We start from the raw sequence: 15091 nt of genomic DNA, 5'->3' as shown, positions 1-15091 counted from the left end.
GCTGCAGAAAATAAATTCTACATATACTGCACCTGGACACTGCAGTGCTTCAGCAATTACAGAGCCACTAGAAAAGCTGAACTACTGACTAATGAGAGAAGAGAGAAGCTCTCCACACTATAAAAGCAGTGTAACAGCAGGCAGCCAGACACACCAAGTCATGTTCCATCAGTAACCTCAATAAAAAGGTGTTCATTGAATCACTGTACACTGAAAATCATGGCAAGGTAACCCAGGGCAGCAAGTCTGCAAGAAAACTATTCATGTGGTTTGTACATGTAAATAACTGAATATTCCAATGGTTCCCATCTAAATCCCCCTCTTCAACCTTCCTGCTTAAATTAAGAAATGCTAGTCATCATTAAACTCACTGACTCTGTGAAGTAGGCTCCAGATTTCTTAATTATCCTCCATAATCAAAACATTTTTAAGCTGACAGACAAGGCAGAAAAATACTGGTGGTGGGCTTTGGGAGAGCTACAGTCACAGATATTAATATCTCTTAATTAAAAGTTGGAACATACCCTGAGAATAAGGTGTTTTAATTCATCATCTGATAGAAAGGCAGGCTTGTAGTTTGCTTCTGTATATGGGTTTGTAGCACCTAAAGAAAACAAACAAACAATTCCCACATCACCAACATTACACACTTAAATGAGCAATCTTCCTTTGGCTCCTTCTTAGGCTGCTGTTCATTGCAGGAGTTCTTTAAAATGAATTTTTTTTTGGTTTTACTATCAACATGAGCTCTGTTGGTATTAACTTAAAAAAGGATGAAGCTTTTTTTGCTAAGACACAAGTACTGCATTAGAAATGCAAATCAAATGCCTCTGAAATATAAAAGTATTCCTTGACATATTTTTGAACCCAAAGGCTGTCCTTGATTTACGGCCTGGTCTCAGAATTAGAAATTATAACAATAAGATACCATAGAATAAAAATATTCAAACTATTTATTCTCCTTATAACTCAGTAAAACATGACAAGGTTATGTAAACAAATCATGACTGAGGAATTTACAAATCAATTCTCTCATTCCAAGCCAAAGATAAAACCCGGCATTACAATGACATCATCTTACAATGCCAAAACCCCAAAATTGGCAACAAACGAGGCAGCTATTTATTAAGGAGTAATTCTTCTCATTCTGTTCTCCTCATAAAGGCAGAGGAGAGTCAAATTAGTAACCACTGAAGTGTTATAAAGTATTAACCTCATCAAATGACAGTGGCAGGAAAGTTAAGCCTTCCAATAACTGTGAGGCTAGATATGACTGAAGGCACCAGCTCTCCTAGAAATACAACAATCACCAGGATCTTTTTTACCATTAGCTGCATCCCTTTTTTCTTCTCACTAATGCATTTCTTGAAGGCTTAAAGCTTTTAACATCAGCACCAATTGTACTGATTCAGTCATGTGAAACTTTAGGAACACACAGCGATTTCTCACAACCTCAACTCTTCCAAACCTGTGTGTTCCCTTCAAGTGCTTGCAACAGAAACTGGTCAAAAAGACCAAAATTAATTTTTCAAAGTACTCTCTATTTTTTCACACAGAGCTAAAGGTGCAAACACAAAACCCTTTACAAGTCCTGTGGGAACATCATACCTAAAATCTAACCTCTCTATCCAACAACCTGGTACATTGCCTGCTTAGCACTTCACCAGAATCAACTGTGCACTGCCCTTAAGCTCTTTGTTCCCTCTCCCCACCTGCCCCAGCTGCCTTGGTGCTGTGGAATCTGGCAGTAGTGAGCAATGGATGGAAAATTATTCTTTTCTCATGCCCAGGTTCCCCCAGCCACGTCAGGGTATTTACTGGACCATGAACTAGTAAGCTGTGAATGAACACTGAGCATCAGATCCTAAGAGAAGGGAGGAATCTTCCAAAATGATTTAATATTGTATTTGTAGGGACCCTTGTGGCAGGGAGGAATGATGAATCTGCCTCCATGTTCTCAGAAGGCTAATTTATTATTTTGTGATACTATATTATATTAAAGAATACTAAAATTTACTATATTAAGACTATAGAAAGAATTTTCCAGAGCCCTGACACAGTTCAGCACTCATTGGCCAGAGTCAAAACAACTCACAGCAGAATTCAATGAAACAATCACCTGTGGTAAACAATCTCCAAACACATTCCACATGAGCAAAACACAGGAGAAGCAATCAGATAATTATTGTTTTCCTTTTCTCTGAGGCTTCTCAGCTTCCCAGGAGTAAAATCCTGGGCGAAGGGAGAATGCGAATGTGACAAATTAAGTTACTGGGCAAAAAAGGGAGAGGAAAAGCGTGGCTTTGGGGAAATGCCACTTGGAATGGCCCTGCAGCCCCAGGCAACTCACCACGAAGTGTTTTCATGTGCTGGACAGCCATCCTGAGCACGGTGAGCTTGTCCAGCTTGCGGGACATGGCGTTGCACGTGGGCACCAGCGAGGCCAGCTCGTCGATGAAGCTGTTCATCTTATCCCTGCGCCGCTTCTCGATCTGGCTGTGAGCCTCCCTGCACACACACACACAGCAGGGCACGTCAGGCACCAACACCCAAAGCAACCTCCTCAGGGTGAGGGAGCCACCCTGTTATCCTCATGGAAAGGACAGCAGACACTCTTCAGGTATCTGATGTACGTGAAACGCAAGGGGCAATGCCCAAAGCAACCTCCTCAGGGTGAGGGAGCCACTCTGTTATCCTCATGGAAAGGACAGCAGACACTCTCGAGGCAGAGTAGAAATTTTCCAACGTAGAAATCTATTTTGATTTTGGTAGAATGTACATCTTTAAGTATGTAGCTTGCTGTGTAGTCTAGCTGCAAAAAGCCTAGGCTCAGAGAAACTGCTTCAGTGAAAGACAGAGATAAGGAGGGGGAGAAGAGGGTGATAGACTGAGACAGAAACTGCTGTGAGAGCAGGTCAACCTGACCTAGGAATTCTTTCTGATGAAGAAGATCTAGCAGCAAATGTCATGTGAAATTTGTGAAAATGAATATGTATGAACCTATTGTGAAATTGTTTGCATATGTATCTGAGAGGGGGATAAAAAGGGACCTGAAGTTCCCAGAGGTACACGTGTCTTTTAAGGAGAGCAATCTCCACATGCGTCCAGTGATGTGATAAACATACCGGCTTTACAACTTTCACAAAAGTTGTAGAGTTTTGTTTATCTCTGCAAAACACTCTTCAGATATTTGATGTACATGAAGCACAAGGAGCAATGGCCAAAGCAACCTCCTCAGGGTGAGGGAGCCACCCTGTTATCCTCATGGAAAGGACAGCAGACACTTTTCAGATATTTAATGTATGCGAAATACAAGGGGCAATGCCCAAAGCAACCTCCTCAGGATGAGGGAGCCACTCTGTTATCCTCATGGAAAGGACAGCAGACACTCCTCAGATATTTGAGACACTCTTCAGATATTTGTTGTGAATTCTTTGAGTAAAGAACAGTTATAAGCAATGGGAAAGGTTGCAGCACAAGCTTGTGGTTTGCCAGAAAACACATCCAGTGCTGGTCAGGTTTATATTTTCCCATGTTAAGATTCACTGCTAACAATTTCACAACCCACTATGGAGTCTGAAAGAAGAATGATGAAGAATGCAACTTTACCAGAAACATATCTGGCTTCAATTTCAACAGCAATGAGGTGACTAAAACCAAGTTAGTCACCAGATTAGTTGTTTCACTCCATGCAAACTTAATGAAAAACGTCAACAGTGCAAAGATATGGAAAAATAAGGGAAGGTCAAAGCTAGAAAAAGATATTTGCAGAAGAAACATGCACAAATAATTCATACATGGCAAAAAGAAAGAGACAATTATTTTAAATATATTTATTTAGAGCATTACCTTGCATTTTTTATCCTGCCTTGTTGGTCTGCATACTCCAATCTGTAGAGAAATGACATCACAAAGTTAAAGTGTTGAAAGCACTCAACCCAACTCTTTTACTGCATCTCACATCCTACTGATCCTCATTAACATCAGGTTTTTTTAGAATTTGAATGTTTACTTAACCTTTCTACAGCAAAGATCAGTATCTGTAACATTGCACCTCAGACTTGGGGGTGTTTTAGCTTGTCTGCTCCATGTCGTTTAAACTAAGGTTGTTTAGATTATTGCTTCATCCCAACAAAGCAATAATTTGGGACCACAGTGACACTGAGAACAGGCATCCACAGTCAGGATCCTGTGTCAGAACTGTGGAACTGAGAATTCAGTGACTGTATCAACAGTACCTTCCATGTTGGTCATCTTTATCTGTATCCATACCTTCCCTGCAGAAACAGAACAAAGCAACACATCACAAATTCAGCAGGACTGGCAGAACTGTTATCCAACCACCATAAAGTCAGAATCAAGTATTCCTGCCACCTCTAAATCACAAATACAAAAACAGGAGTATAAAAACAACAACCTGGAAGGACTAAGGAAGCTGTGTGGTTTTTGTAACATTAAAACATTTTCTTAAATTAGTTGTGTCTCCTTCAGAACTCACTAAATGGCACAGTTTGATGTGTTTGACAGTAAAACATGCTGCAGTTCAAAGACATCTGTTACAAAAATGTTTTCCAGTTAACTACAGGAGGGGGAAAAAACCCAACCTTGTGCAGATGGTCTCAGAATTATGCCTTTATGTTCTATAGCTCAGTTTGCCTTATAGTAGTTGATTTTGGGGTACAAAATGGTAATAACCTAAATTAACACACCACTGGAGATGCCAAATGCAAGGAGAGAATAAAAGTCTGTGTGAAATAACCAGGCACACTGGAAATTAGTACAACTTTCAGTGCAGGTACATGGTTTGCTTCTGTTTCAACATAAAGGAAAGAAGGAGAGAGGCATGAAGAATAGAAGCTATCCCCCTCATTACATTCAATATTGTAGCCACATGTGTACAGAAGAGGGGAGTATAAAAGTTTTCATAGCTGCACTTGGTAGAAAAAGCTAAATGCTCATGACTACACATCTTTTTTTAGACAAAATAATTAGGAAGAGAATGTTTTGGTTTACATAAACTGTGCTCACATGGACATTCCTAGGCCTGCTCATTCTGGTTTAATTTCTACCTGTGAATTTTAGGTCTATGGAAGCAAAAGGAAAGGAAAAAAACACTGGGCATCTTTTTCAAGCGAAACCAATGACTAAAATATTTATACTTACTCAAAAGGAAAGCCATCGAGTCTGAAAAGAAAGAAAAATAAAGTACACCATATATAGGAAATAAGAACAATGTCTTACATTTTCTGCTGAAATTCCCAAGCTAATTCAGATTCTACTTGAAATGAAAACAGGACAATAGCAGTGAGCACTTTCTAAAGAAACAAGCTCGTTCAAATTAATCTACTTTCTGAAAGAATAATTCTGCTTTTTAAGAAAAGAGAGCATAGTTCATGACCCTTAATGTGAAAAACTAATAAAATAACTAACCTAAATTATGTTATGCAAATCATTGACATTGTTTCATCTTCAGAAAGGAAAGATCTGTGCTTTATGCGTGTTGTCCTTGTGGTTAGATAAATGGGATTTCAGAGGACTAAAATAAAGTATCTCAAGTTTCTCAGGTTTTGATTCTTGCCCAGCAGGATAGATGGACAATTTTGCTTTAGTCTAAAGTCCCAAGGTGAACTTTATACAGACTTTATGATATCACAAGGAAATTAAACAGAATTTCTACATGCAAACTAACTGCTGGCATCACTTCAAGACTGTAAAGTGACCTGAAATACCACTGAGCTTTAGCATGATAAGAGGCTATGTTTTATAAAAGCCTTATGAAAAAGTCTTTTCATCTCAGCCAATAACATACTAGTTATTCCTGTTCAACACTGGACACGAGCCCTCTTAAAAACAAACATGGTTTTAGCGCAGTATTATTCATTTTAGTGCAGTATTATTCACTGCACTCTTATATAAATTATCTTTGTGATTAGTTTTAACATAATATTAATAATAATGCTAAATATTTTCTTCATCTCCCAATGTGCACACCTGAGCTCTTGTCTTAGCCACTGACTGCTGATGCTCACCATTTACCAGCCCTTGTGACACCACCTTTAGCTCTGGGATGTTTGTGTGTAAAAACCCCCAGAAAGCCAAATCTACAACAGGCACAAGGTAAGTTATTAATGCAGCAGGGTAGTTTAGTTTCTCATCATGTAATATTTCAATGGACAGCATGAATCCCAAGCAAAATCCACTGTTCATAGTCCTGTGCATGATGCCTTGGACCACAGCATTTGACAGCTGTAAGCTGGGCAGGGATTTTCCTGGAGCAGTTGCAGCAGAAAGATCTGAAAAGCTGTTGTGGAGAGCTGAAATTGCAGCTGATGACTCCTCTTGCTTGTATTCCAGAGGTGATCAAAGAACCACCCTAAACCACTGGTTCTGCCTCCCTTATTCCCTGGCCTCACTGGTACAGGAAGCACCAAACTGGGCACTTGGATAATTGATGTAATAAAATCATTAACAGGTAGCAGAAGTTGAACAGCAGCATTTCTGAACATTTGCCCATACATACACATAAAAGAAGGGGTCAAGGCAGCCCCCCTTAAGTTCTGCTTTCCAAGAGGAATATTTAGTAGCCACCATTTACTTTGCAACACAAAATGAACTATGGTATGACTATGTGACAAGCAGTGGTATGTAGTGTATGACTACAAAATAAGTAAACTTATTTTACTGAGGATTCAAGGAAACAGTTTTCACACATTTTAAAAAATGCACACAAAACCTAAAGGGCAGAATTATATCTTACAAGAACAAGCTGTCTTCTGGAAAAGAGGACTTGAGTAATACTTCCTACCCAGAGGAATAAAAATGGAGAAATCCTTTCTAGAGAAGAGGAAGTTGGTAGGACTGAGGCTGTTCACTCAATTTTGTAGTAGTCAATTCGACTAGAGGGACACATGTGCTTTTCAGGGAGACCAAAGGCACTTCAGAGAGGTATTTAAATATTTTGTGCCTAAGTTCTCCTAAAAAGAATCTAATTCTTAATTGTGATGCTCAGCATGGATTAAAAATTCTGCTCCTCCTCGTAAAAAGAGCTGCCAATAATCCAAAGGCCCTCAGCAATAAAATCTGTGCTAAGCTACATAAAAATGGACTCTGTGGCTGGATGAATGAATAATGGATGTGGCCACTCACAAGTTCCCCTGCAGCCACACTTTGTGAAGTTACAGTGCAGAGGAGGCTTGCACAGGCACTTGCACTAAGTAGGTTGCTCTTGCTGTTCCCATTACAGGTCTGGGGGTTTGGCAAACTCTGCTGTGCCCTTCACTGTTCTACAGCAGAGGTGGTGGGATTTCCTTCTACAGCTCAGAACCACTACAAGATTAAACCAGATGATTAAAAGGAAGACAGCTCTAATACCTCAAACCAGAGACTATTCTGATTCATTTTCAAATGAGAGACCAAAATAGCTTCATCAGGTAAAGGTTGGCAGCACACTGATAGGAAGTGACTAAATAGGCAAAAAATAGGTGAAAAGGAACTATTCCTAGTTTTCCTTCCACTTTTCAATAAATTTATTATCTTCCCCTTCTGTTAGTCAGACATTGTACTTCCTATGTAAATGGTCAATATATAATCAACCTTCACACAGTACATTTCATCAGTACATTCCATTCCCCCACCAGCCAGAAGTTTTTCTCCTCAGCTTCACCCCATCTAATAGCCCTCAATTCTAGCTGCACTGAGATGACAGCTTTATTATTATTATTGTTATTATTAAATAATGAACTTGGCTCTTAGTGCACAGTAGCTCTCTTCTTTATTAAAACCATTAAAGCAGGTTGTAAAGCACAGGTTACTTAAAAACTGCTATAAATATTTCTAAAGTCTTCCCTTTATCTGTATTGTTGTGTTACCACCTCCTTTTAGCAGTGCTAAACCAAGAGAAATCCAACTTACTGATAATCAGTTGAGCTTCCCTTTCTTTTCCTATTACAGTCCATTCCTGAAGTGCTAAGGGAACTGGAGATCAAGTCAGCAGGGTCTGGTGACATGAAGTCACTAATTGTAGAAGATATGTCCATCCTTTGGTCTGCCATTGGACTGTCTAACATTAGGGAAGAAATAAAAAACAACCCCCCAACCAAAAGCACTGCATTAATATAAGCAGACACTTATGGATTTTTAACCAAAAAAGTTATCTCAAACTTAGCATTCTTAAAAAACTGCAATAATCAGTTTCTATTTTTCCCTCTTGCTGTAAAAATAACAGGTAAGTTCTCCTTTCCCAGTTACTGCTCTGTGGAGTATTGCACACAAACCATGACCATTCTCCAAACACATTATGTAGCACAATTGTTTTTCAAGATTTGTCAGAATGATCTTGGCTTACTCTTATGTTACCTGCCCAGCCAATTGCTTCTTCCTAACAGGAATACTTCTGACAGGGAACACTTGTTTTAATGTGTCTCTGCATTTGAAGATCATATAAGAACTCACCAACTTTTAAAGCTCCATTTCCACTGAATTCAGAACATTTCCATAGAAATGAACACCTCTGCATAGCAGACTCCACAAATAAAAATATTAGAACTCAATGGTGGTCACAGAAGTCTAATTAAAGGTAGAAATTAATCTAATTGGCTTTTTAATCCTCTAGACTGCAAGTAATTCAAACCTTCACTATTTAATCCACTAGACTGTAAATAATTACACTGTTGGAAGAAACCCTGTGGAAAGATGCTAAATAGCATCAGCTGTGAAAGAGAGGAGGTTTTACCTGAAGGCCTGTCTTGGAAGCCTAAATCCACTTGGGCAAAGATGATGATGCTCAGCCCAAAGCAGCTGATAACCTTAGAACTCTTCCATGCCTCATGTTCTGTTGGTCAAATACTTTCAAAAACCTGAATGGGAGGAAAAACCAGCAAGCTTAAAAAACCCCTTAAAAACATCAGTGTAGTCACAGTTTACAAAAGGAATAGATTTTTCCAACTCAGGGATCAAATATTCATTTCCTTACAAGGTGCAGAAGCTTTATCCATCCATTCAAAGGTTAGCTGTTGGGATGTCCCTCTCCTAACATCCTGTCAACATGATCACACTGTAACCAATTCTGCTGAAGCATGTATGTAGACATAAGTTATTAGCCCAAAAAACCTAAAGTTGCTTGTTATCATTTTTTTCAGCTCTGCCAGAACAGCAAATTCAGAATTTCTCAAGCTTAAATTATCTAAATGTCTGCTCCTGGCACTGTAAGATCAGGCAAGTCATTGTCGTGGTACCACCAGCTACTGAAGGGAGGATCAGTTGCTGAGGGCTCACTGTCCACTGTCCATCCCACCCAACAACTCCTTTCTGGTCCTTTGCCAGATAAATAACCCAACCCCTTTTCCATTTCTGACAATGTGTGGACATCCTGCTAGAGGCACAGTAAGAGGCCAGCTGGCACCAGAACTGACCAAAGCTAAATCAGTACAAATTGAAGTCAAATTAAATGAAATGCCATTGAATCCATAACCACATTTGTTTTGCAAGGCTCTCATTCAGACCCATAGCTATTTTCCCAGCTGTCTGCTTTGTCTCTCTTAGCCCCAACAGCTACAGACTCAATGGTGTTGTTGTGGTGGATGAGGTTGCTGCACCTCAATTTACCAGTAAAACCAGTCACTGGCTATTTATCTGTGCTAGGTTCAGACCCAAACCCATTCTCTTCAGTCTCAGTTGATGTGCAGAAATTAGTTATAGCTAAACTCAGGGTTTTTCTGAACACCTCTCTGTGTGAGGGTGCAGGCTGAACTCACACTTCACTGCATTAGGAAACTTCATGGACCACCTATGATGACCTCAGACAGAAGGCTGGGATGAGCTGGAATGAACAAAGAAAAAAGAGGTGGAGGAAAAAGGGTTTGTAAGTTCACCCCAGTTCTCCCTCTTTAAGAATGCCTGCAATAGTCAGCATTTTAGCTTCAGAACCAGAACACTGCACAAGTCACCATGCACTAATGCAAAAACCAAACTGTTGTTCATCTCAAACAAAAATTTCATATCAGTTTTATATAAAAAAATTTAAATCAAGTATCCATTCAGCTTTGCTATTTTATACCTGTCTATATTAGATAGTTCCATTCAGCTATTTTAAGTGTCTTGACCATTTGAGCAGAAAAAAAATACATAAAGAGCAGAATTGTCAATTTAATTTTCAGCCAGCCCTTTCTCTACCATGTCCCAAATGCTCACCCAGTCCTAACAATCACAGTCCTACATTTTAGCATCACAGGAGTTAAGAACTATGCATGTCTCTTGAAATGAGTTTTAAAGTTAAGAAGATGTCAACTCAATGATCAGAGCAAAAATCAGCATGCCCCACTAAACAGTGAACAGTTCAGAGAATATTCATTGAATATTTTCTGTCTTTTCAGCCTCCACCTGCTGGATGTTCAATGCCTAAAAAAAATTCTCTCTGAGGAGAACCATAAAAGTTACCCATATATTTAAGCAAAGTTCAAATCTTCCATTTATGATGCCAAACTTGTTGCCAAAGTACTCTAAGGACCTACTTGATAAAAATGCCATGGAGTCTACTTCCTGACTGAATTCTCCTACAGAGGAGAATCAAATGGTATTTTGTCATTGTATCCATGACAGTTTGTCTCCACAGTAGTTTGGGACTCCTTGGGATTCCCCTTCCTTGCATTTCCTCTTCCTCTGATCCCTTGAAACAAGGCTAATGAGACAGCAAAAATAAATCTTACTGTTAGTCCCTTAAAAAAAAAAAGTGAGATGGCATGTGACCAGCTTAATCACGCAGCAAAGCTGATCACGAGTACACAAACACCTCTGAGCAAATCAAGGTCACTGCCAAAGTAGGTCAGCTCCACGAGCCAAGCCCCCAGCCAGAGTCAGCACCTCTTTCCACCAGCTCTGGTCCCCCAGGCAAGAGGCAGCCGTGCCCCAGGCACGCAGGGATTTGTTCTGAAAGAAATGCAATTCATAACTTCATCAATCACGAGTGCCTCGCATCTCAGAGCGCACTTTCGCAATGACAGAGGAAAACCGTGGTGTGGTTTCCTGAAGAAGTCATTGAAAAGATACTCACTGTCCCTGTGGGGAATGACTGAACCAAAAACAGCCCCAGAAAGGAAACCATCCACTTCCCTTCACAGCAGCAGTCCATTGCTGCAGTTAAGTGTCACAGCACAAGGTGGTACAAAAAAGAAAAAGAGGTTCTTCATCTTCCCTAGCAGCAGTTTGCTGCTGCTGGAGGCCCTCTCACACTTGCACTCAGTGCTGGGGAGATTTCAGCTCAGCAGCACGAGGGCTCCAAGGGTGCCCAGGACGATCTCAAGATGCAGACCAGCATCCATGGGCTCAATGCTGCAAGTAACATCAGAGCCTTTGTGCCCGTGCTCACAGGGGTCTGAGGATGAGGGAAGAGACGAGTATCTGACTCCATGTTTCAGAAGGCTGATTTATTGTTTTATGATATATATTATATTAAAGCTATACTAAAAGAATAGAAGAAATTATTTCATCAGAAGGCTGGCTAAGAATAGAAAAAGAAGGAATGATAACAAAGGTTTGTGACTGGGTCAGAGAGTCCAAGCCAGCTGACTGTGATTGGCCATTAATTAGAAACAACCACACGAGACCAATCACAGCTGCACCTGTTGCATTCCACAGCAACAGACAATCAATGTTTACACTGTGTTCCTGAGGGCTCTCAGCTTCTCAGGAGAAAAAATCCTAAAGAAAGGACTTTTCATAAAATATCATGACTACAAGCCTTTATTATGGAATACTCCATGGGAATCACAGGAAGATCTCTGAAGTAAAGCAGGGTAGTTCTCTTTGCCCTCAGTACTTGAGGAATACTCAAGTGAGAATATTTCCTACCTTCCCAAGATGTTGATACTGTTTGGTTTTAATGGCACCCTAACACCATTTCCAATCACTCTGCACTTCCAGAAAAAGTGGCTTCCTCTCACATGCAGATGCATCTCACCACACTCTGTGGTGCAAAGAAGGGATTTTACCCTGCTGTGTTTGTTGAGGTCACCCTTTCACCACTGAGTCCTCAGCATGCCCCTCTGTTGGAATACTGAACACTGAGAATTTTAAACTTTGTGTGCTGAAAGGCACAGACCCACAAGAGAACACTGCATTTGACCTGAGGCCATGGAGAAGGCTTCCAAAATTGATTGGTAGCACTGGGATTACGGGTGTGTAGTTGGTTAGAAGTGTGTAATATCACAGGGTGAAAAACATAGAGTTTGGGATTTTAGAATATAGAAATAAATATGAAGCAAGATGGAGGCTTTGGGGTGGAGGCAGGCTGTTCTTCACCTTCTTCCTTCTCCATGGGTTTGGGTGGCATTTTGTATTTGGGCAGAAAAGTCCCCATTGCAGCTTTTTGGGATCAGTTTTTGGGTTAGAAAGGAAAATAATCCAGGTGTCAGTTCTTAATTGGATAGTTTAGTCTTAAAAGCCCTTGTACCAAGAGATTGTTGGCCATTTTGTGCCTTCTAATGAAAAGCTGCAGAACTCACAGCAGTGAGACTGTTTTACTGATAAGAAATAATAAACACCTGAGTCCCAACATGAAATGCCATCTCAAGTGCCTTCAGTCCAGACCCAGAGAAACCCGTCGGTCCCTGGCAGCCTGTGATTCACATCTGAGTTTTGGAACTCCTCCTGACATCATGTTTGGAGCCTGACCACCCAGCCAGAGCTGCTCCAGCCTCCTGCAGCCCCTCACCACAGCGGCAGAGGCACAGCCCTCAGCTGCCCAAGAGACCCCTTTTCCAACTTCCTAAGCAAAAAGCAGCAGGCTGGAGGGAAGCAGCCCATGAATTTTAGCCAGCCACAAAGCTACAAGACAAGTAATTTTGACATGGAAAGGAAAAAGTCTCTAATAAACAGAAGAAAAACTCCACATGCAGTTTCTCAGTAGATCAATCTGTCCAGGTACACTCCCACACCAAAAGCATCTGCTCATCAGCAGAGTCTGAGACAAGGCAGAACAGGTCCCATCATGGCATCCCCTACAGCCTTTCAGGCTCTCTCAGTGCTGATGGAGACACACAACAGTGCATTTTATCCTGTTCCCACAACACTGAGACTCTCAGACCAAGAGGGGTCTTGGTTCCTATTTTATGAGGGAAAGTACTTCAATCTTTACTTCCAGCTACTTCCAGTCCTACAAAGGACTCCTCATTGCCTCAAAACCAGGAATGAGTGCTAACTAAAATAACTTCCTCTTGCACAGGGGAGCTCCAAACTAGCCCCAGAACACAGAAGTGTCTCAGCAGCACTCAGTAAATGGGAAGGATCACTTCCCCAGCCTGCTGGCAGCACAACTCCTGACACAATCCAGGAGGCTCTTGGCCCTCTTTGCTGCAAGGGCACCCTGGGAGCCTCATGAACCATCAATATCTTTTCTGCCAAGCTCTTTTCCAGCTATCCAGTCCCTAATCTGTACTGACACATGGGTTTTTTTCTCTCCAGGTGCAGGACTTGGCATTTCTCTTTGTTAACTTGCTAAGGTTCTTTCTAAGATTTTTGGTGACTCTTTTCTCTGGTCTGTAGAGATCCCCCTGCGTGGTAGCACACTCATGTGGTGTCTCAGACACCCCTCCCAGGCTTGCATTTGTCTGAAGCTCTAAGTACAAAATTTCAGACAGCATGGAAGAAAAGGAAAACAGGCTGGTTCTCGAAAGAGAACCCAATAGAATTTAAAAACCTCCAAAAATCCTAGCTCATGCTCTTTCCTCAGTGAAGCAGACAAATATGTGTTTCAGGGTGGTGTGGTCACATGGGAAGGCCTTGTGGATAGAAGTATGGATCACCTTCAAAGCAGGAAAGGAAAAATGGATCAAAACCAAAGCCAACCCATGTCACCTCCATGAATCAAACCTGTTTATACCAGCTGTGCTAAGTATTGGTATTGTTCATGAAGTATTTCCCTCCTTAACAGGGGACTGGGATATACCTGTAGTACCAGAGCTCAAGGTCTAGCTTAAAATTCTACACAACAGCCACTGGAGACACCATCAGAACCAGCACCCTGATTATCCACTGACCCTCACTGGAGACACCATCAGAACCAGCATCCTGATTATCCAGCTGACCCTCACTGGAGAGACCATCAGAACCAGCATCCTGATTATCCACTGACCCTCACTGGAGATTCCATCTCCCCTCACATCTCAGCAGCGTCTGCTATCTCTGCCTACCCAGTGAATCCCAGCTGCAAGAGGGTTCCAACAAAGCTTGCCAGTTTGCAACCATTACTGAAAGCTTGATCTAGTGTATGCTTCTCCTCAGCCAAGATTTGACTCTTTGAGCTCTTATTCTTTGAAGTGAGCTTATGCTGCCCTCTTTGCATATTTCATTCTGGGCAGCCATCAAAAAGAAACATCACAAGGGAACTAATCAAGCCCTTGTGAAAAGGTGGTGATGCACACTCTTGGAAATCAGCACTAACACGCTGCTGCTACCAAAGGAATTTGGCTTGCTTCAATAATCCATCTGCCAGCACAGGCACTCCTCAGGTTCCAAGAAACTGCTTCCACAGGGAGAGCAGAAAGGGACCTGCCTTTCTTGGAAGGCCAGGCTTGAAGGGATTTATGAAACCTCTACACATGAAGCAAACTGTTGCCTCTCCAGAGGCCACTGAACCAAGAAGTACTGGTGCTCACATCAGCAGACACGGGGCAGGGCTGGGAGTGCTGCAGGAATTCCTGAGCTCAGCCCCAGCACTGCAGGGGTCTCCACTGAATTGTGCCCCAGAGCTCTGCACACCCTGGGTGTCACTGGGTGCCTCGTGACATTTCACAGACACACTGAGATCACCACAGATATTCTAGGAGCACATGTTCATATTTCACCTCAAATGCCAGCAGGGATACACTAAGGAGGGTTTTAGCAGAAAAGTGTAGCTGCCACACAACACCTGTAAGCTAACAGCTGATCTCCAACAGAGTAAAACAAGTTACACTGAGAATTACACCCAGGTCTGTCTGTCAATGAAAGATCCACTCTCAGTCAGCACACACCTCTGGATGTCTTAGAATTTCAACAGGTCCTGCTGCTCGAAAACATCCAGATTGATTTCACTGGAAAGGGATACAGCCATTATTCC

The 15091-nt window shown here is 41.4% G+C and overlaps 1 protein-coding gene across 7 annotated transcripts in view; it reads right to left on the bottom strand.

Annotated features, from left to right (window-relative positions):
- The window catches only part of BMAL1 (basic helix-loop-helix ARNT like 1), a 51507-nt gene that overhangs the window by 16918 nt on the left and 19498 nt on the right, over positions 1–15091 (bottom strand). For 2 of the 7 annotated variants that reach the window (XM_059473783.1, XM_059473787.1), the window contains exons 1-9: positions 10509–10675; positions 9753–9817; positions 8732–8855; positions 7912–8059; positions 5164–5184; positions 4239–4277; positions 3850–3891; positions 2351–2508; positions 525–604 (exon numbers count right to left, since the gene is read on the bottom strand). In XM_059473783.1, the coding sequence (XP_059329766.1) occupies positions 525–604; positions 2351–2508; positions 3850–3891; positions 4239–4277; positions 5164–5184; positions 7912–8051 (480 nt within the window). In that variant the 5' untranslated portion in view covers positions 8052–8059; positions 8732–8855; positions 9753–9817; positions 10509–10675. Of the gene's footprint in view, positions 1–524; positions 605–2350; positions 2509–3849; positions 3892–4238; positions 4278–5163; positions 5185–7911; positions 8060–8731; positions 8856–9752; positions 9818–10508; positions 10676–15091 lie in introns of those variants that run through there. The other 5 variants (XM_059473788.1, XM_059473789.1, XM_059473785.1 and 2 more) reach the window with 3 other exon arrangements.

This window comes from Ammospiza nelsoni, chromosome 6 (assembly GCF_027579445.1).
Source record: "Ammospiza nelsoni isolate bAmmNel1 chromosome 6, bAmmNel1.pri, whole genome shotgun sequence".
Classification (NCBI taxonomy): Eukaryota; Metazoa; Chordata; class Aves; order Passeriformes; family Passerellidae; genus Ammospiza; species Ammospiza nelsoni.
The sequence above is the reverse complement of the archived record's forward strand: the minus strand, read 5'-3'. Positions and strand labels throughout refer to the sequence as shown.